The 25,991-nt window shown below is 42.5% G+C and overlaps 1 protein-coding gene across 5 annotated transcripts in view; it reads right to left on the bottom strand.

Moving 5' to 3' along the window:
• The window catches only part of LOC124712068 (atlastin), a 160,507-nt gene that overhangs the window by 20,592 nt on the left and 113,924 nt on the right, over positions 1-25,991 (bottom strand). For all 5 annotated transcript variants that reach the window (XM_047242387.1, XM_047242366.1, XM_047242380.1 and 2 more), the window contains 2 exons: positions 18,339-18,494; positions 14,605-14,754 (listed from right to left, as the gene is read on the bottom strand). In XM_047242387.1, the coding sequence (XP_047098343.1) occupies positions 14,605-14,754; positions 18,339-18,494 (306 nt within the window). The remainder of the gene's footprint in view (positions 1-14,604; positions 14,755-18,338; positions 18,495-25,991) is intronic.

Raw genomic sequence — 25,991 nt, 5'->3', positions numbered from 1 at the left:
TGCAGAAGAATGTAACATTTCAGCTGCATCTTGTCATGAAATCCTTACACAGCATCTCGGAATGCATGCTGCAAGTTTGCCCTGTGGCTCATGAGGCAATATCAGAAAGACCTTTGCCTCACAATCTGCGAACAGCTTTTGGATCGCACTACTGAGAACAAGATGTTCCTTAAGAGAACTGTATGGCCCCTGTGGACTTTTTTTTTATTTCCAACACTGAAAACCCCACTGCAACAATGAAGATTTTCAACGACAGTTGAGATGAAAGAAAATTCACAGACTGTGTCGCGCTATCCAGCAAGAGGCGTACCAAGACCATTTCCGGAAGTGGAAACAGCATTGGGAGCAGGGTATCAATTGTGCAGAAGAGTATTTCAAAGGAGACCATGCACAATAAGTAAGAGGTAAGTATAGAAATTTTTTTTTGGATAAGTTCGGAAATTTTTTGAACAGACATTGTATATGACAGAACTGGACAAAATCTCACCCTTGATGGAAGGAGCTGCAGAAGACAAGTTCTCTTAAAGTATGTCACAATAACTGAGGAGTTTATTAAGTGGTGCCAACACACTGATTAAGTGAAACAGAAAATAATTAGACAAAAGTAGTATGACCGACCACAGATTGCAGTTTTTATGGAAGTTGTGAAAGACCAAAACCTCAACTCTCACACACACCAGGTAGTGAGAGAAGACGTACAGTATTTTACGCCGACCGGAACTGATGGAGCAGGTAAACAGAGATAGCAGCCCATGGACTCTGCCAACTCTGATGTATGCTCCGGTCATATCAAACAACACAGCTCCCGACCAACACACACACACACACACACACACACACACACACACACACACACACACACACACACACCCCAAATCCTATGCCAAGTCGGACTCCCCATAAAAGAACAGACATTTGGAGAAACCCACGTGCGCGCGCGCACACACACACACACACACACACACACACACACACACACACACACACACACAAGGCACCAACTACTTTACAAGGAATCCTTTGCACAATACAGCAGTTTGGACGAAGTTTCAGTCACCAGTAGTTTAAATGACATTGCTGCTGTACAAATGGAAGGTACTGTACTGCTGAAAACCATAGAAGACTTAAAGAGGGAGGATGAACTGACCAAAAAAGAATTTCAATAATAAACGGAGCACTGTATAAAAGGAACGATGATCCAATAGGATTGAAATGGTTGCTCATCATCCCAGTTCTGCAGCCAGATATCTGGATGTATTTCCACACCCCAACAACTTCTGTTCACCTGGAATTCATGAAGACCATGGACAGAATCAGACAAAGGTATTATTGGCCAGGTCCCTACTGACCCGTTCAACACTGTGAGAGCCACTGCAAAGAATGTCAATGACGGCACCACATGCCATTATTTCCTCCAGTGCATTTGGTACTATCCTCATCCACAGCAGTTCCATTCCACTAAACTGGATTTGACATCTTGGGAAGGTTCCTGAAATCGACAAATGATAATCGATGGATAACCATTTGCTCTGACTACCTTACCTGCTATACTGTCACCAAAGCCATGCTGACAGCTGGTGTTCCAGAAAATGTGAAGTTGTTTGTAAAATACATCATTTGAAGCACAGAGCACCCAGTGTGGTGATTCGGATCTTGGAAAAGTTTTCCAATTGAGACTAGCATCGGAGGCAATTTCTTGTTGCTTCATCACCCATGGGAAGACAATTGCATACCATCTCTGGACGAATGGCTTCACAGAACACTTCAACAAGATGTTGCCAGACATGTGCATATAACACAGTAGTGCATAACACACAGGCCTCACACCATTTGTTCTGCTCCATGGACACAAGGCCCAAAATGACAACAGACACACAGTTCCCATTTCAACTAGGCAATACTGCAGATGACTGTGAAATCCTATGTCACCAGGATTGACTCTGACCACAATCTATTGGTTATGAACAGTAGATTAAAACTGAAGAAATTGCAAAAAGGTGGGAATTTAAGGAGATGGGACTTGGATAAGCTGACTAAACCAGAGGTTGTACAGAGTTTCAGGGACAGCATAAGGGAACAATTGACAGGAATGGGGGAGAGAAATACAGTAGAAGAAGAATGGGTAGCTCTGAGGGATGAAGTAGTGAAGGCAGCAGAGGATCAAGTAGGTAAAAAGACGAGGGCTAGTAGAAATCCTTGGGTAACAGAAGATATATTGAACTTAATTGATACAAGGAGAAAATACAAAAATGCACTAAATGAAGCAGGCAAAAAGGAATACAAACGTCTCAAAAATGAGATCGACAGGAAGTGCAAAATGGCTAAGCAGGCATGGCTAGAGGACAAATGTAAGGTTGTAGAGGCTTATCTCACTAGGGGTAAGATAGATACAGCCTACAGGAAAATTAAAGAGACCTTTGGAGAAAAGAGAACCACTTGTATGAATATCAAGAGCTCAGATGGAATCTCAGTTCTACGCAAAGAGGGGAAAGCAGAAAGGTGGAAGGAGTATATAGAGGGTCTATACAAGGGCGATGTACTTGAGGACAATATTATGGAAATGGAAGAGGATGTAGATGAAGATGAAATGGGAGATACAATACTGCGTGAAGAGTTTGACAGAGCACTGAAAGACCTGAGTCGAAACAAGGCCCCGGGAGTAGACAACATTCCATTAGAACTACCGACGGCCTTGGGAGAGCCAGTCCTGACAAAACTCTACCATCTGGTGAGCAAGATGTACGAGACAGGCGAAATACCCTCAGACTTCAAGAAGAATATAATAATTCCAATCCCAAAGAAAGCAGGTGTTGACAGATGTGAAAATTACCGAACTATCAGTTTAATAAGTCAAAGCTGCAAAATACTAACGCGAATTATTTACAGACGAATGGAAAAACTGGTAGAAGCCGACCTCGGGGAAGAGCAGTTTGGATTCCGTAGAAATGTTGGAACACGTGAGGCAATACTGACCTTACGACTTATCTTAGAAGCTAGATTAAGGAAAGGCTAACCTACGTTTCTAGCATTTGTAGACTTAGAGAAACCTTTTGACAATGTTGACTGGAATACTCTCCTTCAAATTCTAAAGGTGGCAGGGGTAAATACAGGGAGCGAAAGGCTATTTACAATTTGTACAGAAACCAGATGGCAGTTATGAGTGAGGGACATGAAAGGGAAGCAGTGGTTGGGAAGGGAGTGAGACAGGGTTGTAGCCTCTCCCCAATGTTATTCAATCTGTATATTGAGCAAGCAATAAAGGAAACAAAATAAAAATTTGGAGTAGGTATTAAAATCCAGGGAGAAGAAATAAAAACTTTGAGGTTCGCCGATGACATTGTAATTCTGTCAGAGACAGCAAAGGACCTGGAAGAGCAGTTGAACGGAATGGACACTGTCTTGAAAGGTGAACATAAGATGAACATCAACAAAAGCAAAACGAGGATATAAAATGTAGACTGGCAATGGCAAGGAAAGCGTTTCTGAAGAAGAAAAATTTGTTAACATCGAGTATAGATTTAAATGTCAGGAAGTCGTTTCTGAAAGTATTTGTATGGAGTGTAGCCATGTATAGAAGTGAAACATGGACGATAAATAGTTTGGACAAGAAGAGAATAGAAGCTTTCGAAATGTGGTGCTACAGAAGAATGTTGAAGATTAGGTGGGTAGATCACGTAACTAATGAGGAGGTATTGAATAGGATTGGGGAGAAGAGAAGTTTGTGGCACAACTTGACTAGAAGAAGAGATCGGTTGGTAGGACATGTCCTGAGGCATCAGGGGATCACAAATTTAGCATTGGAGGGCAGCGTGGAGGGTAAAAATCGTAGAGGGAGACCAAGAGATGAATACACTAAGCAGATTCAGAAGAATGTAGGTTGCAGTAGGTACTGGGAGATGAAGGAGCTTGCACAGGATAGATTAGCATGGAGAGCTGTATCAAACCAGTCTCAGGACTGAAGACGACGACGACAACAACAACAACAACAACAACAACAACAGGACTGTAAATACAGGGCAACTGGCTCACCTACTGACCCTGGTCTGTGAGTGCTATAACATCATCAAGCACTGGCCAGTGACAGTGTGGGCGACTTGATACAGATTTTTACACCTGTGCGAAAAATGAGACTATCGGAAAAGTTATGAAAGTGCTACTTTCGGCCATATCATATCCTTTGTTGCTTTTCAGACATTACATTTGAAGTTGAGGATTATGATCCTTCATCAAGACATCAGCCATTTCATTTGTAATGATAGCATGTTCAGGAATATTCAATATTTGTATAAATAACTCAACTCTGCCCAGGAGTTCAGTTCTGATCTGTCTGTCTGTCTGCTGGTGTTTGTAATGAATGTGATACTAGTTTGAGGTGTTTTACTTCATTTATTACCGTGCTTCAAATATGGACTCTAGTGTGATTATCACATGACAATACTAGTAGACAACTTTGTTTTTAACATATTTAAAATACAGAACTGTCACATTACTTTTAATTTATTGACTAGTTTTACTCAATACATGTGAGCATCCTCTCAATTCACTGCCTGCTGGCAACACGTTAGAGGTCTAAAGAACAAACTGGCTCCATTGGATGATTGTACGAACAGTGCTTTAAACCTCTAATGTGTTGCCACACGGGCAACAAATATTTGAGGATACTCACACTTGGTGAGTGAAGCTAGTTAATAAATGAAGTAATACGCAACCTGTGGCATTTTCTCTGTACGTTAATTACAATAGTTGTTGTGTTCTCTGAATGCAATGTCCGCATTGGCAGGCTGAACAATAAATATTTACTGATGTTACCCACACAATAGTATATGAGCACATGAGAAAAATATGCTTATAAATATATATATATGAGGTATAAAAAAAACTTCCCTTACTATATATTTTCAGTGTTAACTTATACAGTAACAAGACGTCTTGGACACCCTGTACGACACTCACAGCATTCTCTATGGAGATTTATCTGACATATTGCCCAGAAATATCAAGTCCATCAAAAGACAACATTAAGTCATGTTACAGTGACTTCTGCATAAAAAGAGCGGTTACTACCCCCCACAATTGGGCTTTTGCATGTGTCTGAGGGGGAAAATGCACTACACAATGAGTGCAAACGTGGTAGTAGGATAGTCATCATCCACAATTTCAATATTAATTAAGTGAACAGCATATATATCAAAAACAAAGATTCCATGACTTACCAAACGGAAAAGCGCTGGTAGATAGACACAATAATAAAACACAACACACACACAAAATTTCAAGCTTTCGCAACCAACGATTGCTTCGTCAGGAAAGAGGGAAGGAGGGGGAAAGACGAAAGGATGTGGGTTTTAAGGGAGAGGGTAAGGAGTCATTCCAATCCCGGGAGCGGAAAGACTTACCTTACGGGGGGAAAAAAGGACAGGCACACACACACACACACACACACACACACACACACACACACACACACACACACACAAGCAGACATATTTAAAGGCCTTGGTTGTGAAATGTGATGTACACTGAACACTTATTACAGTTAAAATTAAGACTGTACGTGCAGAACATTAAAATATCAGAGGGTATCGCAAGCATACATCTGTCATAAATACACGGAATGAAGGTGGGTTACCCCAAAGATCTTTTTTTCCCCACTGCATCTCAAATGACAATATGCAATGAACGTGCGATATTTACATAGCCTGCAGGTGTATGTTACATTAACATTGAAGTGGCATAGTTCAAAATGCAGATGTCTTGTGACTGCAGAGTGTCTTACATGGGTTAAGATCAATTTTTACCACTAGGTTGCTTCACGATACCCAAGATGGCAAAATTAGCCAATCACTGAGAAACAATATTTTGTTAATATGTTGGACAATTTCACAACAAAAACAAATAATAACTGATAGGAGCAAAAAAATTAAGTATTTTGTTAAAAAATATTTCCATAAGCAGGAAAAGAACTACTTTCAAGTAATTTAATGTTGCTGTGTTCTCAAGTACAAATCAAATACCTTTGTGTAAACAAAAATTCAGTTTTTTTAACATCAACATGCTGACATATTGCATTTTAATTCCACAAGAAAATTGTTCAGTAGCTAATGACTAATGCAATGTTATTGTGGCACACAACCTTTCTGTGTCCACACTAATGGCACTAGATAAAAATCACTGAAGCCACTTTACTCTTCAATTTATTTGTCAAGCACTCTGTATTTATACCCAATTTATGTTTTTGGACAATATTAATATCAGTAGTTCTTTCGGGATTCAATACTGAACCATTATCAATTAAAAATATTTTACATGTTTTTGTAGACAATGAAGGTGAAAACTGACGGGACACATCCAGCAACATTGTCTACAAAACTGACAAAACAACAGAGGTAAGGCAGATAGTAACACTGAATATCAATAGACTTGACTTACAGAACCTGTAGGTCCCATTGGGAAATACTTATCCGCTTGTGACATAAGAAATTACTGTGTATTAGCATACATTAATTAAATTAATACGCTTGCAAGCATAACGTAGAGCAGCGGTTCCCAATCTCGAGCAGCGTGAGAGAATTACAATGGAGGGAGGGGGAGGTGGTGCACAGACAGCTGAGAAGAAAGCAGTTATATGGACAACTCAAGAATGTTACATTCTTATTAAAGTTAGCAAGCACTTTTTTTAGTTGTTTGCATCAGCTTTGCCTCATACGTCACTAAGTTATTGGGGACAACATGTTCTTCAGCCTGCACTCTGCATTCTGAACTTTGTACTAAACCTGTTGTGTTCTGTAGAAGTAAGTAATATTTTTATTGGTTTTGTATGTGAATGAAAATATATGCTAAAATAAAATTGTACAATGAAGATACAACTCATTGAAGCCTATGCTTCTGGATCATCATCCAACATAACTCATCTGGTATTTGAAAATAAACCAAAACAGATTTTTGTTGGAAAAAGAAATTCTTTAAACTGCACAAAACTGCCCTTGTAGGAAAATTTTAAAGTTACTGAAGCACAATATGAAATTTCTCTCTTAACAGCGAAGATAAAAACTTCATACTACTGGTGTTGTCAATCGAACCTTCCATTCTTGAAACAACCAGAATCGTTATTGGAGAAGACCGTCAGCAAAAAGTAAACAAGATACCTCTTTCAAACAAAAGTGTGCAACATAGAATCGAAGAAATGACACAATGTGGAAGGACAGACACTTAAAAGACTGAAAACATCAATTTTTTGCCTTGCAGAGTGACGATTCTAGTGATACAGTTCAACAATGTCGCTTAATAATATACTGCTGATTTGTGGACTATAAGATGGTTGGTTGGTTGTTTGAGATTAAAGGGACCAAACAGCAAGGTCATCAGTCCCTTGTTTCAAATAGACTCCATTCTGCTAACGGGACATCTCAGGATAGTCAGAAAAATAAAACGGATAAAGGGGAAACGTAAAACGGCAGTCACGTTGTCATTAGTAAAAACAAATGAGGGAAGTTGGCAAGAGAACGAACCCAACACTATGCTGAAACAGCATAGGCAAGACCACCTGTGACTTAAAAGGTACAACTGCTATAATGCAGAAAGTACGTATGGGAATAGAAAAACTAACCAAGCCTTAAAAAGAAGGGGTAAAAACAGAGTAAAAGGGAAAGAAAAGAGAATTCCGGTCAGGGAGGTGAATCGGGAATCTCTGAACCTGCCTACAGTGGGAGACACCCAAACACTCACCGCCCTGCCCCAACACCAGAGGGAGATTAAAAACTTTAAAACTGAGAATAAAAACCACTCTCCCGGAGGAAATCTAGAACCAGAGAGACCATCCGGGAATCGTCAGCCAACATCAAAGGTAAAGTGTGGGGGAGTCTGTACTTAGCACGCAGAGCCAAAAGAAGGGGGCATTCAACCAAAATGTGGGCCACTGACTGGAAGGCTCCACAACCACATAGCGGGGGTGGCTCATCACGCAAAAGGAAACCATGGGTCAGCCTGGTATGGCCAATGCGGAGACGACACAGTGTGGTCGAGTCCTTGCGGGAGAGGCTAAAGGAAGAACGCCATGGGCCTGTATTCACCTTAATGGCACGAAGTTTATTAGACAGTGGAGTAGCCTCCCAAGAATTGGCCCATGACTGTGCAAAGTGGGATTTGATGTGAAGCCGTAAATCCGCTGCAGGAGGGGTTACAGAAAACGGGGGGTAAGTAACTGCTCCCCCAGCCAAACGATCAGCGAGCTCATTACCCGGGATACCCACATGGCCCGGGACCCATAGGAAGTCAATGGAACAAGCAGCACGGTGAAGATCAGCGAGATGGTCATGGATGGCAGAGACCAAGGGATGGCGCGAAAAACACTGGTCAATAGCAAGAAGGCCACTCATCGAGTCCGTACATAACAAAACGCGGTTGTGTTGGAATTGTTTAATAAAGGTAAGGGCCCGGGAAATTGCCATCAATTCCGCAGTAAACACCCCACATGAGGGTGGCAGTAGATGATTTTCCGTTCCAACGAAGGACGTGAAGGCATACCCAACATGATCAGCAGATTTAGAGCCATCAGTGTAAAAAACAACAGCATCCCGAAACTCCCATAAAATTTGGCGGAAAAAGGAACGGAACACCACCGGGGGGATGGAATCTTTCGGACCGCGGCGGAGATCCATCCGAATTCGAGGCCGAGGAACTAACCAAGGAGGGGTGGAGGGGAGGGAGCGAGGAAGACAGGACAAAGAAGGAAGCCGAAAATCACGGGTAAGAGACGCAAGGCGCAGCCCAACCGGTAAACCCGCCCGAGGGCGGGAGTCAGGCGGGCGACGTCCATGGTCTGGGAATAGGATAGAATAGGAAGGATGAGCGGGAGAAGAACGGATAGTAAGGGCATAAGACACCAGAAGCTGTGACCGCCGAACAGAAAGGGGGGGATCCCAGCTTCAACCAGGAGACTATCAACAGGGCTAGTAGGGAAGGCACCGGTGGCCAAACGGATACCACGATGGTGGACTGGATCCAGCACGTGCAGCGTGGAAGGAGCAGCTGAACCATAAACTTGACAACCATAGTCCAAACGTGACAGAACTAGAGCACGATAAAGACGGAGGAGGAGGGAACGGTCCGCACCCCAGGAGGAGTGGGCAAGGAAGCGAAGGACACTGAGTTTACGGAAACATCCTACCTTCAGGAGTCTGATATGGGGCAGCCAAGTGAGCTTGTTGTCGAAAAGAAGACCTAGGAAACGAAACTGTGGAACCACAGGCAATCTTTGTGCAGCGAGATAGAGCTCTGGATCAGGGTGGACCGTAGTACGGCGACAGAAGTGGACCACCCGCGATTTTAAAGGAGAGAATTGAAACCCGTGGGAGAGGGTCCATGCAGAGGCACGCCGTATAGCCACCTGGAGCTGCCGTTCTGCAGATGGCATCGAGGAGGAACTAACCCAAATGCAGAAATCATCCACATACAGGGCAGGGGCGGCCAAGGGACCGACAGAGGCCACAAGTCCATCGATAGCAATGAGGAAAAGAAGGACACTCAAGACAGAACCCTGTGGGATGCCCGTCTCCTGGGTCCGTGGAGAACTAAAAGCAGTACCAACTCGAACTCTGAATGACCGATGGATCAGGAACTGGCGGATAAAAATCGGGAGTGGGCCCCGAAGACCCCACTGATGAAGGGTTAGTAAGATGTGATGGCGCCAGGCCGTGTCATAGGCCTTGCGAAGGTCAAAAAACACTGCAACCAAATGGCGGCGCTGGGAAAAAGCCTGCCGAACTGCGGATTCCAAGCGAAGCAAATGATCGATTGGAGATCGTCCCTCTCGAAAGCCACACTGGTAAGGGGACAATAGATCCCGAGATTCGAGGACCCAAGTGAGCCGACGGGCTACCAGCCGTTCAAGTAACTTACAACCAACATTGGTCAAACTAATTGGCCGATAGCTATCAACAGATAGGGGGTTCTGACCAGGCTTAAGGACAGGAACCACAATGCTATCCCTCCACTGAGAAGGGAAGTCACCCTGGAGCCAGATACGGTTAAACACCCGAAGAAGATGGTGCCGTTGTGGAGCACTGAGATGTTGAAGCAGCTGGTTATGAATGGAATCTGGGCCAGGAGCCGTATCATGAGAAGCAGATAGAGCAGAAAGAATTCCCATTCAGTGAAAGGTTCGTTGTAAGATTCTGACTCACAAGTGGTGAAACATAAGGTGACAGCTTCAGCCTGCTGTTTTTGATGAAGGAAAGCAGCTGGATAGGAGGCCGACGCTGATGCCACTGCAAAATGGGTCGCAAGATGTTCTGCGAGAACTAATGGGTCCGTACAAATGCCATCTGGGAGGTGAAGGCCTGGGAGGGTGGACTGCCGATGGCAACCTTGGAGAGAGCGAAGTGTAGCCCATACCCGTGACAGAGGAACAGTGGAACCAAGGGAAGAAACGAATCGTTCCCAACATATCCGCTTGCTCTGTTTGATTAAATAACGGGCTTTAGCGCGAAGGCGCTTAAAGGTAGAAAGGCTGGCTACAGATGGGTGCCTCTTAAAGTGTTGCAAAGCTCGACGGCGATCACGGATGGCAATGGCAATGGCCGTACTCCACCACGGGACTTGCCGACAACGAAATTGTCCAGATGAGCGCGGGACAGCAAGGTTAGCAGCGCGAACAATCGCGTCAGACACGTCACGTAGGACGTCATCAATACAACCCGACAAAGAGGGAGAAAACTCGACCTGTGCAGTATATAGAGGCCAATCGGCGCGGTGGAAAGACCAACGAGGTAACCTCTCCATCGGGGAGCGGGAAGGGAGCGTGATAATCAACGGGAAATGGTCACTATCACAAAGGTCGTCGTGTGGCGACCAGTGTAATGAAGGGAGGAGAGAGGGAGAAGAAAGAGAAAGATCAATGGCAGAAAAGGTACCATGACCAGCACTGAAATGAGTAGGGGAGCCATCATTAAGAAGGCACAGGTCGTGGTCTGCAATAAATTGGTCGATAAGAAGACCTCGTCTAGATGGAAAGGCACTGCCCCACAAAGGATGATAAGCATTAAAATCCCCAAGGAGGAGGAAGGGAGGAGGAAGTTGCTGAAGAAGGGTGGTTAAGGCAGCAGGTGTAAGAGTCCTGTCAGGAGGGAGATAAAGATTGCATACTGTGACTGCTGAGTCTAAGTGGACCCTAACAGCAACTGCTTCCAATGTAGTGTGGAGAGGAATCCACGTGCTAGCAATGTCTGTACGGACCAACGTACAAACGCCACCAGAAGCCCGCAAGGGTCCGACCCGATTTCGACAGAAAACACGGAACCCACGGAGGGTCGGTGAGTGAGCATCAGTAAAATGAGATTCCTGGAGAACCACACAAGCTGCTGAGTAGGACGAAAGAAGGGATTTCAATTCCGGAAGGTGACGATAGTAGCCATTACAATTCCATTGGAGAACCACAGAACGATGGTTTAAATGAGGGCTGAACACGCTAAATCCAGTCATACCGCCGGGTCCCCACCCGTCACCGACAAGGAGGAGGCGACATCCATAAACGACAGGTCAGAATCCGGTTGTGAAGCCGGGGAAGGGACCTCCGGTGACACCAGAGGCTCTTTGTCCCGGGACTTATGTTTCTTCTTCTTTTCAGGCTGAGATCGAGGAGGGCTGTGTGGCATAATGGAGCCAGCTGCAGCAAGATCAGGAACAGAAAGAGACCGGGCGACCTGGGGGCCGATAGACCGCGGCTCTCGCGGTCGCCGCGCTGCAGCAGACCTTTGACCTGGAAGGTGCCGGGAAGGGGCATCCCGGGAGAGGCGCCCTTGACCGGCAGACGCCGAAGGAGTGGGACACTTCTCCGGCTGGGGAGGGGGAGCGGCGCCCAGAGGAGAAGGTGTGGAAGCCGCAGGAGAGGGGGGAAGGAGAGGGGTCCGGGACGGGGGTAAGGAAGGGGGAGGAAGGGATGAAGATGTAACCAAGGCGTAACTAGATGTCATGGACACAGGGTGCAATCGTGCATATTTCTTACGGGCCTCTGTGTAGCTTAAACGATCAAGAGACTTATACTCCTGTATCTTTTTTTCTTTCTTATAGACTGGGCAATCTGCTGAACGTGGAGAATGACTACCATGACAATTTACACATACAGGAGGGGGAACACAGGGACTCCCCTCATGGAGTGGACGTCCACAGTCACCACAGAGAGGGTCCTGGGTACAGCGAGAAGACATGTGGCCAAAACGCAAGCACTTAAAACACCGCATAGGAGGTGGGATGTACGGCTTCACATCACAGCGATAGACCATAATCTTAACTTTCTCAGGAAGGGTATCCCCTTCAAAGGCCAGGATAAAGGCACCAGTATCAATACGATTATCTTTAGGACCCTTCTGAACACGCCGAACAAAGTGAACACCCCGCCGTCCGAGATTGTCCCGAAGTTCCTCATCAGTTTGAAGGATGAGGTCTCTATGAAAAATCACACCTTGTACCATATTTAGAGACTGGTGAGGGGTAATGGACACGGGAATTGTGCCAAGATGGGTACAGGCACGAAGGGCCGCAGATTGGGCAGCCGAAGCAGTTTTTATCAGTAACGAACCCGACCGCATCTTGCTCAGGGAGTCCACTTCGCCGAACTTGTCTTCAATGTGTTCCACAAAGAATAAAGGTTTGACACTGGTGAAAGTATCTCCATCAGTCCTGGTGCAAACTAGATAACGGGGGAAAGGCTTTGCCCCTAGACGACGGGCCTGACCCTCCTCCCAGGGGGTAGCCACGGAAGGGAAGGCCGAAGGGGCAAGAGAAGCAGCACTTGAGGAATCAGTACCACGCAGAGAGACGGCCGCAGAAGAGCGGCCAGAGGTTTGGACCCTTATGCGTTTCATCTGCATAGCGTCCGCCCTGATACCACCCACTCCGATCAGGGGCTCTCCTCACGGGCGCCACCCAGCCACAGCAAGGGCCGTCTGGCACGGCGGCCATTGCCGGGAGTTCCGATGCTCCAGGATGACGAGCAACCACTCCAAGGCATGCATGAGGAGGTCACAGCTCAGGTATCAGAAGTGTGATCCCTGTGTGTTCAGGGGGCTCAACCAAAAGGGTACATAGCGACCCCACCACACGGGCTGGCTACCGTGCTGGCTATGCACCCTAGCATCAGACAACGACGTAGAAGAAAAGGTGGAATATACTAGGAGGGCACACGTCGGAGACACTAGGTAAGGTGCTCTTCCCCAAATGGCTCACACTACGGAAGAGAAATTTTGGAATGGAGGTCAAACCCCAGAGGGGGACCAAGGAATGCCAAAAGGAGGAGATGATTACGCAACAAAGCCGGAGTGTAAAACCAACAGAACCAGGAGGATAGCGGGGGCCAACATAAGCAAGGACACCAATAGAGGGAGAGGAGAGGGCGAGGGGAAAGGGGTATGGAGGGGAAAGGAGGGGAAGGGAAAGGAAATGCAGCCCGGGAGAGAAAGAAGGCTGCAATGGCTCGGGGCCCCGTGCTCGCCACGCACGTATCCACAAAAGAGTTGTGGACCCCCTGGGGGGTGGACTATAAGAAAATAATGGAAGAACTACTGTTTTCTAGAAATTTAGAAACACTATCAGAAGGTGCTGCTGTGTTTTCTGCTGTTAACGAATTTATGGTTGAAAATTTTTTGCCTTTGGACAGAGTAATGGGAATTTGTTGGTTGGTTGTTTGGGGGAAGAGGCCAAACAGCGAGGTCATCGGTCTCATTGGATTAGGGAAGGATGGGGAAGGGAGGCGGCCGTGCCCTTTCAAAGGAACCATCCCAGCATTTGCCTGGGGCGATTTAGGGAAATCACGGAAAACCTAAATCAGGATGGCCGGACGCGGGATTGAACCGTCGTCCTCCCGAATGCGAGTCCAGTGTGCTACCACTGCGCCACCTCGCTCGGTGGGAATTTGTACTGACAGAGCACCAGTCATGTTAGGTTCATGTTCTGGCTTCCTAAGTACTGCCAAAGAAAAACAATCCTGACCTTACTGGCACCCACTGTATGATCCACAGGCAAGCTCAGCTTCAGAAACTTTGCCTGAGAAACTGAACACTGCACAGACAGTGGCCATCAGTGTAGTTAATGAAAGTCAAGTGCTGTGAATCACCCGAGTTTGAACTACTGTCCTCCCAAATGCGAGTCCAGTGTGCTAACCATTGCATCACCTCGTTCGGTTATGAAGTTGTAATTAATGTGTTACTGGATACAAGACTAAATAAAATAAAGACAACAATTTGCTTCGTTATTAGAGAGCAGTGGCCCCGGCTGATAGACGTGGGGAGAGGTAGGTGGGATAGTTACCCATATCACTCCTTCACCACTGCCTCTCCCACCCCTTCCTCCTACCCCTCTTCCTCATTAGTGTCGCCACAATGGTGCACATTCAGGTGTGTGAATGTGTGTACTTTCTGCTAGAAGAAGAGACAGGATTTGAAAGCTAGTTAATACTGTGTTTTGTGAATTGTATCTATGTGCTATATATCAGTCTGCTAAAGGTGAGTGATAGCCTTTCCACTATTTTATGTTATTAATGAGTTACTAAATCAAATTATTTTGTAAGGTCACTAAGTTCCTTTCAGACCACGCCGAAGTGAATACACTTACCTGCAATCTCCTGTCTAGTATTTTGCGTCCTCCAGATTCTCCATACTCTGCCTCATAAGGGAAACTCCAGTCTCTAACAAGGAACTGAAGTTTTTGGAAAGGCTTCGTACCACTGTCCTCAAGGGCCAGCCTGCCATATTCTGTGAACAACTAGAGAGAAAAATTTATTTAGATGAGTTATTTGTTAATGGTACATACTCAGTGATTTTTTATAACTATACCATTTCTAACAAGGTTAATGATCTACTTGAGGTTGCTACACCACCAAAATATTTCAGTTTATAGCACTGCAGAAATAAAATTCTTAACTTTCTCCCAGAAGTATAGCAATCTGCTTGATATACCACCCACAGTATCTGAAACATGGACTCAGTCACATGAGAAAGGATCAACATAGTGGCAGTATTTTACACACACCCATTTGGTACATTGTCTCTGTGACTGCTTCAAATATAAATAAACACACACTGTAACCATCACAAAATTCAAAATTTTTCCACTTATGACATATTTAACACACTTTACTCCATTACCAGTTCAGTCATAATCAGTGGAGTTCCGGTGTTTAGCTCAAGTGCACTGCATTTGAACTTTTGTTTGTTAACAGTGAATATGTTAACTTTAAATGCAGTGTTCTCAAGAGAAATACACAGGATATTAGATAATTCAACACTAACAAAATACTCCACTGGTGTATTGTCAGTTGTTTGTGTCCAAAGTATGCCACCTACTGGCATTCCTTGCCCAACTATCATTAATATGACTGCACTCAGACCAAAGTCAGCTCCAGTCATGGACATTAACAGTGTAGTACAAAAATTTGCTGTGCGACTTTCTCCCCAAAATGGCAGATCTAAATTAATCCCATAGGAATAATAGCCATCTGCGACCTGAAAGAAGATCTAGCTATTTTAGTCTTCCTGGCTGGCAAGGTCAACAGTGCTGGGATCCTTTCCCACAATGATCACACTGAAGACGTTGAGCCTAATGAAGGATAAGTTGTACTGGAAGACAGATGCTAATCTGACTGAAGGTAGAGAAAGCGACTAAAGATCTTCTCAAAAGTTCAGACCTGCTGGTAGAGGCTGTAAAAAATATATATATATATATATATATATATATATATATATATATATATATATATATATATATATATATATATATATATATATATATATATATATATATATATATATATATATATATATATATATATATATATATATATATATATATATATAGTCACACCCGAGAATTTATGGAGTTCGCAAGGTCAACAAATAATGAGCACCATTATGCTCCCACAGCTCCAGATAGTCAGTTGATCAGCGTACCAGATCATGGAGACAGGGTCAATTGCCAAAATACTATACGCTTTGGACACTAACAACCAACAACATAACACATTTTGTTATAAAATATGCTGGGAGAAACTGAAGAAATATTTTCACGTTGTACGTTTCCCAGGAGTAATGCACCTAAACTAAACAATGGAACTGCCACCTGATGATGTAACAAAGCTTCCAAAATGTGTCACAAGCCAAAAACTTTACACTGAGTTTTAAGTTATACAGCAACAGTACTGTGCAATTTAAGCAGAAAACAGACAGTTAATGTCTTACAGGAGACTAAGAACTAACTACAAAAGCTATGTACAAAACAAAAGAATAAACATGGACAAGAAATGGATGAACACTAAATATATTTAATGTTTTCACTCTGAGGTCAGAGGTATTTCCTGAAATGGTAACTATATTGGTGTCACAACACTTGGTGTTCTATGTTTTCATTTATTATTCAGATGTTTTCACAAATAAATGATTTTAGAGTAAATAAATATGCCCGACTGTGTATTAGCATACATTAATTAAAATCATGTGCTTGCATGCATAATGCATTTTAAATTCTTACTGATTTATGTTTCTTTACTGTTCAAAAGCAATTAATGTTTCAAATTTGACCTCCAGAATTTTCACTCCACTGGAAAGGAGGGAAAGATTAAGTTTTGCCAACTCATCAACACTGAAGTCAGTAGTGATCGAGCCCGATTCAAATGTAACAAAGATGTAGAAGAGAATCAGCCAAGCCCTTTTCAAAGTGACCACCCTGACATTTGCCTTAAGTGATTTAAGGAAGCACATAAAACCAAAATCTTTTTCGTCTTACAGGAATCTGAATCCTGCTCTTCTCCATAACCCAAGAACAGTCTGCCAACTGCTGTCATTATCACCTATCTTGGTCTCCCCATCTCTCCCCCTTCCCCTTTCCACCAAAAAGAGCTACCAGAAGAGGAGTAAAACCATGTAAACCATGATGGATTTTCTGGTTCAGTACAATGTGTGTCTACTTTCACAAAGAATTCATTTGAAGTTGCTTCTGTTTGCCAGCTACCTTATTACTTCCTCATTCTCTTCATCACCGTTACGCATTTAAGAGTGTATTGGTCTACCTCTGGAACACAATAAAACAGCAAATGTGTGTGGCACACATTCATTGTGCCTTTCTGCAACTCAACATCTTATCTTTATGGTGAGTAGCAATCTATCATTTCCATAACTGTTGATATTCCAACCTAGACCTTCGAATGTTTTGACACTGTAATTGAAGTCTGATGTCTTATGCTAAATCAATTAAAGTAATGTGTCACTGTTAGCAATGTAAACAGCAAGCAATAATCACTACCGCGTAATGGAACCTCACTCTCCAGATGCCTGTGAAACCAAATGGATTCACTAAGTACATTGAACATACAGCATAACTAATGTTACAGTAGTAACTATTATTTAAAGTGCAGCTGTTGTAGTAGAAACTTTAATTAGTTCTAGCATTTGTAAAGTACACCATCCAATATTGTTCCCATTGAAAACATTAACCTAATTCCTAATTTGAGGTTATGAGCATACCAGAAACAATGTTACATTATTGCTTTTTATTTCGCAAAAGTGAATATTGTTTCAATGTGTACTGCAGTACATCTCATTATCCAGAATCAACACAGTCACATTGCTTTCTATCGCCGAAGCTCATAACGACAGCATGATATATAACACTGTAGGTAAATAAGCAAGACAAGGACACCAGCTAAAATTTGTTGGTCATTGGTCATATTTAATTTATACCACAAGAAATATATGTATGAGAATTTTCTTACACAAAATTAAATGAGAAGCAATGGGGAAATTAACTGTAAGAATGTAAAATGACAGTGAACTTGCAGCAACATTCCAGACTGCAATAACAGCAAATTAACAGTGAGTTAATATTGACTACCAAAATGAATGTACCACGTAAGAGAAAGACCCATCAACAGTATGTGTAATATTAACATCTTACTACGTTAAACTACTTCAACACAAGATATATTTTATTTATTACAGCTAAGTCTTCTGTTTCATACCTCCAGTCCCCCTCCAAATTCTACGTATCAAACTTTCGCAGTATCAAATACTCTTAAATGGGAAAAAATTCTTTAAAAGAAAGTAAAAATGACTACCATCTCTCTTCTTTTCCTTTTCTATGTACACCAGTGATATATTTCTCCATAAAACACACACAGTGGTCATCTTCACCTGCACAACTCAACTATAACAACCATTTTTCTGTCAAGCCTAAATTCGCTTCCCTATCTACACCAACAAGCACTTTTTAAAAGAATGGAAGATGCAAGCACCACAAACTCCACTACTACTACTACTACTACTACTACTACTACTGCCACATATAGTAATTATTACCTGCAGATGCTGTAAATCATCTTCCTGTATGTTGTGCAACAAATTGTATATTTGCACTGAACTGACCATTGTGCTAAGCGCAAATATTGTTGCACAGTCTCTCACTGTACTTTCACTGTCAAAGGCACCTTGAGTATCCATTAATAATACTGCTACCTGGTGAATTGGAAGAACAATAATGCATAAGACAAAAGAACAAATAACAAACTTCAGAGTAACGAAATTTTTGAGCTGAACTTTTCCTCCGTATGGCTTAGCTTTCTTACTTTATAGCTCATACATAAAAAAGGCCTTATTACCAGCAAGAGAAATTCAAAGCTAAATGACAAATACATCAGGAAAGGAGGAAAAAAAATGTTGTAAGCTAGTTGATAACACTATGTTACTTGGGAGAGACACATATGAAATAGACAGGAGAAAGAATACAAACACAGAAATTAAAATTATTACCCAAACAAAGCAATATTTTAATGAATGTATCATTGCATTCTATGAAGGTTACATTCAGTTGCTGCTGCTGTTAATAATAATAATAATAATAATAATAATAATGATAATTGTGTGTGGCTCAACAGCCTTGTGCAAGTACTTCAATCGGACACCACTTCAGTGACCTAGAATAGCGGACTCTTACTTGACATTTCACTGTCCAGCCTGTACAGATTTACACAGTGATGAGCCAAAACAGTAAGACCACTGGTTTAACAGTATATAGGTCTACTTCTGGAAAGCAATAAAGCAGCAATTCCGTATGGCACGTATCTGGCAAATTCTTGGTAGGTTTCCGGAGGTATGTGGCAGATGTCTATGCACAGGTGACAAAATTCCATAAATTACAGGACATTGATTTGTAAGTGTAGAGTTGGTGCCTGTAGGCATCTCAGATTTGTTCCACAGGGTTCAAATCAGGCAAATTTGATTGGCTGCCAAGCATTTAAGTGTGAATTACAGTGTAGTCCTGTACGTGCAGATGTGGATGCAGAGGTCCAAACAGGGAGGTCATCAGACCCTCAGTCAAGAGATCTTCAGTTAGTGACATCAGCCAGAAATCTGATCAAATTATGAAAGCATGTAGGAGTGGTAACAAAGCTATTGAAAGCAATATTAATGTCAGAGCTGAGAAATAATTTGAAGGGTGGTAAAAGTATATGGATCAGATCAGTAAGCTGGCCCCCCAAGTGCTCACCTGTGGCGACATAATAATCAACAGCATCTCACCCCCACCTGTCCAATTAAAGGCTAACGCAGTTATGGAGGAAAGGTGTCCTTCTAGTTGGGTGTTTCGTTATAGTAAAAGTGACGAGGCTAATAAATGGTAATGAACATCAGTTGGACCTATAGTAATAAAATAAGGTGATAAGAAACAAGTAGACTGGTATGTGTGTGTGTTGGGGGGGGGGGGGGGGGGGTTTCTCCATAAGGTTTTCCCTTAATGACAGTGCTACCCCTAAAAAACAAAATAAGGCACGGCATAGAAAAGGCCTAACCACTTCCAAAAGTAATTAAAACTGAGCTAAAAAGGGATGATCAAGGCAACTGACAGGGACTCAGCATACAGCAGGAAATTGCCCAATTGCAACAACCCAGTCCCCTCCAAAATAATGTCTAAAATATTGTATCACTACATATTATAAACTGAAGTCCCTTGCTGCATTTTTCTGTCTGTGCATGAAGGCAAATCTTGGAACTACTGTTGGGATTTTAAAATAGTTTATGCTAATAAACAGAGTGATGCATGATGGAGGTTTGTGTGTATAATTTATTACTGCCTTGGTAGAAGTCATCCAACCATAGATATGCACGTTCTATGGGGGTCATGCAGAGGTCCTGGCAGAGGGCCTTGAGGAGGGTGGGTGTCAGGGGGTCATTGATTCTAGCATCCAAAAAGAATTTGATAAATTGGATGATTAGGAAATTGTCAGATAGCGATTGCATAAGTGAGCAAGAGTTGGTGCCACCAGAACTGGAGAGGTAAAATCTTTGCTTTGGCAAGAAGATTGTCTACAGGACTAGTACAGAGGGCACCAATGACTGGTCTTACTCCATGATGATGGACTGGATCCAATAATTTTGAAGTCAAAGTGGTTGCCCTAGCCATAACACTAGCAGTCATCTTTCAAGTTGAGTAGTGTGATCCGTAACCAAAGAGGTGTTGGCAAGGAAGCAGAAACATGCCACAAGTTTCCCCAAGTGATATTTCCTGATATTTCCCAGATTCCCAGAGAAGTTTTAGCATTTTCCCCTGACAGATTTTGAGATCTCAAGAGTAAGTAAAGACATAAGTTGACTAAAAATGTAAGGACTTCTGTATTTCTAAATGTGTCAGCAAAAATCTTAAGTGCTAACATCAACATCTTTTGTAATTGAGATTTTTAGATCGAGAAAGCAAGCCAAATGGTATGTGTGTTTCATTAAGACCACCGATATTATAAAATCAAACCCATTTGGTGACAAAAATACGCATTTCACTGAAGTCACAAGACAGAATTAAAATACCTTCACTGATTTCAGAAAAAAGTAGGGCTCTTGAAAGAAGTGTATAAGGCAGAGAAGAGTAGTATAAACCAACATTATAGAGCCCATCAACAAAATGTTGGTTCTACTATGTTCGTTACTGCTGATTATTACCCACAGTGTTATGTCTATTATTTTACATGTACTTAAAAACAAAGATTCTGTAACTTACCAAACAAAAGAGTTGGTATGTTGATAGAGACAATAACAAACACAAACACACACACACACACACACACACACACACACACACACACACACACACACACACACACACAAATTTCAAGCTTTCACAACCCACGGTTGCTTCATCATGAAAGAGGGAAGGAGAGGGAAAGACGAGAGGATGTGGGTTTTAAGGGAGAGGGTAAGGAGTGAGTCATTCCAATCCCGGGAGTGGAAAGAGACACACACACACACACACACACACACACACACACACACATATATATATCCATCCGCACATATGCAGACACAAGCAGACATATGTAAAGCATGTATACTTGTCCCTTTTTCTCCCCAAGGTAAGTCTTTCCACTCCCGGGATTGGAATGACTCCTTACCCTCTCCCTTAAAACCCACATACTTTCGTCTTTCCTTCTCCTTCCCTCTTTCCTGATGAAGAAACCGTGGGTTGCGAAAGCTTGAAATTTGTGTGTGTGTTTGTGTTTGTTATTGTCTCTATCAATGTACCAACGCCTTCGTTTGATAAGTTACAGAATCTTTGTTTTAAGATATATTTTCCCACGTGGTATGTTTCCCTCTATTATATTCATTTTACATGTACTGTGTGATTTTTCTTTCATGAAATACATGAGTACATAGTGTGCAAACTGCCAGGAACTGACACAGTTTTCTTTATTGTCCATACTTTGTAATATATAAACTACTTTCAAAAGCGAAAATGTACTGGAATAAATAAAATGTCTAAAAAATGCTGCACTGTACAATGTACTTGCGGTGAGACAGTCGCAATTCCTGAAATCCATCATCCATGGCCTCTGGACTGTTGAGGAGCACTGCTCTCCTGGATTCATGGATAAACCACAAAAATCTGCTGCATTACGTCAAACACAAATAGACCTGGCTTGTGGGCAGATCGGTGGGACTAGATCCAACAAGCAGGGTACATTAGTGGGAAATGATGGACTTCAAGCTGACACGCCTGATCTGTTAGAAATACCCACAGAAATGGCCTGCGGTTTTGGCCCGTTATTGAAGTCCACTCATGTGTCCAGCTACTCACAGAAATCATGTTAATGAAATGATCAATCCATGCAACAGATAACTTGCGCAAATACTACGAGACTCAATACTAACAAGTAGGGACCGGAATAACTCGCATTTTGTGATTAATGCGAAATAAATTCTGCCTCAAAATGCAAAATTACTTAATAGACACCGTTTCATAGTGAATTGTATCCAGAGGAGCCATTTATCAGCGACAGTTTGAAATAGCTGTATTTCCTGCATAGAATATCGAAAATGCAGTTACTGGCATTATACATCATGTGGCGAAGCCCACTTTGGAAAGATAACGTGCGCAAGAACCTACGTGCAAAATGAAGTGTATGAACACAACAATGTATTAATATGCTCAATGATTTGGTGCGATGCCAATTGTGGACGATTGAATGGTCCGTTTAAGATACACTTGTGTAGTGAAACGCAGTACTCAGCCATGGGATCTAGCATTTTATAAGAACGAAATGCACACATTTGTTTGCGAAAGCTCAAAAGATAAGACAATGTGGACAGTTTTAACGTGGCAAATTAGGTGGCTGATGTCTTTAACTGTAGTTGTGCAGGACACCACTAGAGGTCTGGTCTGAACTACGTCATTAACAATACTCTGCTAACTTCAACAAGCAAATGCGCAGTAGCCATCCCCAAATGCTTTTGTTCTGCTTGTTGTTCATTGTTTCATTTTCTTATTTTGAAATAAAGGAAGTGACTAATCCCAGTACATCACGGATTTTGATTACGACCCTTACAATACCAGAAGAGATCGGTGATCCCTGTGACAATGTGAGAGTTCTGCTGCAGGTTGCTGTGCAGCAATGGAGGTGGGTTTTGTTTCCCTGCACCGCTCCTTCCCCTATGGCAGTCAAAATTCTAGTCTGTTTACACTCTCTGCCATCTGCAACTCTAGCCATAGTGCCTGCCATCTGTCCTATAGTGATTGGAAAACAAAATCTGTAACGTTTTTTGATGGTGCTGAAATTATTCCCCAAACATTAAAAATCTACTACTTTATGCTAACTGTCTTGTCAGTTACAATCAGTTTTGAAAGCTTAAATATAGCGAAACTAAGGAAACAAAGGCCTTTTCACAACAAAACGGTGTTGAAGCTTTTGCAAAAGTAAACATTCGAGTCGGAAATTCCCAATCAGCACTCTTTTTAACAGTCAATTTCAAAGAACTAATAATTTGTCCGTCCTCACTCAGGTAACATGACGACCTTTTAAATTTGTGCATCTAATCATTTACAAACAAAGAAAATAGACATGAATTTTGACAAGAATAGATGCAAATTGTGCAAAAAAATAGATGCAAATTTTGCCAAAAATAGATGCTACATTTTTCGGTCCCTACTAATGAGGATAGGTAGTAACTGGCCATAAAGATGATCGCTGAGCTGCAGACAGGCACACAGAAAAGACAATCACACTTTTGCAACTAAATTTTTGGCCATAGCCTTTGTCAGAAAATTAGAGCACATACACACATTCATTCACACAATCACTCAGAGAGTACTCATGCACACTGCCATCTCCAGCCTCTGCATCAACAGTCTCTGAGAATCAGAACCACACAAATACCCCTCACGCCTGTCTACCTCTTGTCGGCAGTTGCTAGGCTAGCGGCAACAAGTGGTGGCAGCACTGACTGCAAGCTGAGGGGAGTGGTAGAAAGGGGAGATGCACAAAGAATCAGGGAGTACGGAAGTGGCGCACAGACTCAGCTGCATCCAGCCAGTGACAATGCACGACATCTCAGTAAACAAACCATTTCATCTACTGAGAGAAAAACCAGATTTTTTCCAGTGTCTTTTTCAAATTTCCCCTATATTTCCCCCGACACATTTGAAATTCCCTGATTTCCAGAACTTGTGGTAACACTGAGAAAACCTTAAGATTTAGTTGAAAAATATGGGGCAGCTGTATCAAGTTTTCCAACAATGAGGAGACCCAAAAATTGGGGCTATGTAACAATCTTCAAACTCTGTGTAGTCTGCACCACAAGGGCTGCAACAATAACAACAACAACAATTAATATTGTTTCAGAGTCTGATGATGTGAGGGGGATTCGGCATCTCTGCAGTCACCAGAGTAGCCTTCTCCCAAGATTTCAGTTTTCTCCTATTTCACTGCTTTTGTCAGTAGAGAGTCTTGCCAAGACCTATTCGTTGTGAGAGTAGGAGAGGAAGACCAGTGAGCAGTCCTGGACTCTGGTCATTAGGTATCTGAGAAGAAGGTTCCTGAAAGGGAGTCCTGTTACTGGTACGCACCAGAGGAGGATGCTGCTTCTTTGGCTGGGTGTAGGGAGTGGTTTGCACAGGTGGTGCTGCTGGAACTGTGGTATAGTTTATTGGCACAACTACTGGAGGTCTATGATGGATGACACATACTGACAATGACCTGGCCACAGTAGTGGCAGAAGCTGATATCATGAAGACAAGATATAAACCATAATATTTTTCCCAACCTTCAAAATATGAGAGGCAATCTGAGATCCGATATTTCTGTATTTTGCATTCTTCAATTTGGGTAGCCCAGTTCAGAGATCGAGGAAGGTGGCGGTTCCCGCAACTGACAGACAGGTAGTAGCGCACAGGATGAATTTTCATTAAATGGCTGGCTACTGTCCTCACAAATGTGATTGTACGTACACCAGGAAGACTTCTGCCCAAAGCACTGGTATTTAATGCACCACGTTGGAGGTTAGAACGTGGCTTCAAATTGCACTGGTAAACCATAAATTTGACCACCTCCGGAAGCACGCCCCCTTCAAAAGTGAGGATTAATTCCCCATATCTGCTGGGTCTCTATGTACACCCGACAGTTCCAACAAGTGACCTGTAGGCAGGACTGCTCACGGCTTCAGCTTGCAGCTGCGGTGATTGTGTGAGCTGATGTCACGCGTCTTAGTACTCTGTGGGCACAAGTACACAGATGCACTTCTTGTGGATGCAACAGAAAGTCCAGCCACGAGTGTCCACTGCCTATTTTGTAACAAGGAACATATCTCTTCACAGACAGACATCCACAGTGCTTGTTGTGTCACGACATGCTTCTTTCTGCAAACAAATACAATTTACAGCATCATTACATTTGCTTTCACGCAGTGGATTATAACTGAATAGAAGGGGATCCTAGCATGGAACTATTTTCTAATTTGAGGAAGATGTAAGTTAAGAAAATACAGTGAATGAGGATTTTTTTTAGAACTGTAATAAGTTTCTAGTACTACTATAATGTGTTTATTCATTAAAGCTGAAGCTGTAATTTTTGTGAATTACAAAGTAACTCCCATCATAGCAATGACTGGTACACCATTCTCTTTGGGACCTCTCATTATATGCTGCCTGGTAGCAGTAGCAGAATGCAAACTTCCAAGGGTATCAAATCTTTTGAAGTTGTCTTGTGACAGCCAGAGCGACAGCACCAGCAGCAGCGAGTACTGTTTGTATAAAGCGTTTATTTTGCATTTTGTTTACGACCTTCCACTAGGGAAGGGATTCTATTTGTGTTTATCTGCTCTGCATAGTAACTAACAGTTCTTGATAAAACTTTACGTAGTTTTCGTGTTAGATTTCTTAGTGTTTTCTTGATCGTTTAGAACAGAAAGCGCCCTAAAACCGTCTTTTGTTTGTTTCGCGGCCGTTAGCCACTAGTCACCTGAATCAGCAGTTGTCTTGTGACAGCCAGAGCGACAGCACCAGCAGCAGCGAGTACTGTTTGTATAAAGCGTTTTTGTACTTATTTGCTGCGCTTAGCTTTTAAATAGTTTTTCTGGGAAAACCTAGCGTAGTTTTCGCGTCTCGTATTTCAGTGAGTGTTTCTTGATTATCAGAGTAGCTCATCAGAAGATTATCTTGGGAATTTGTCACCCTATAGAGTAGGGTAAACATAGTCA

Source organism: Schistocerca piceifrons, chromosome 1, assembly GCF_021461385.2.
Source record: "Schistocerca piceifrons isolate TAMUIC-IGC-003096 chromosome 1, iqSchPice1.1, whole genome shotgun sequence".
Taxonomy (NCBI): domain Eukaryota; kingdom Metazoa; phylum Arthropoda; class Insecta; order Orthoptera; family Acrididae; genus Schistocerca; species Schistocerca piceifrons.
This window is presented reverse-complemented; position numbering and strand designations above follow the sequence as displayed.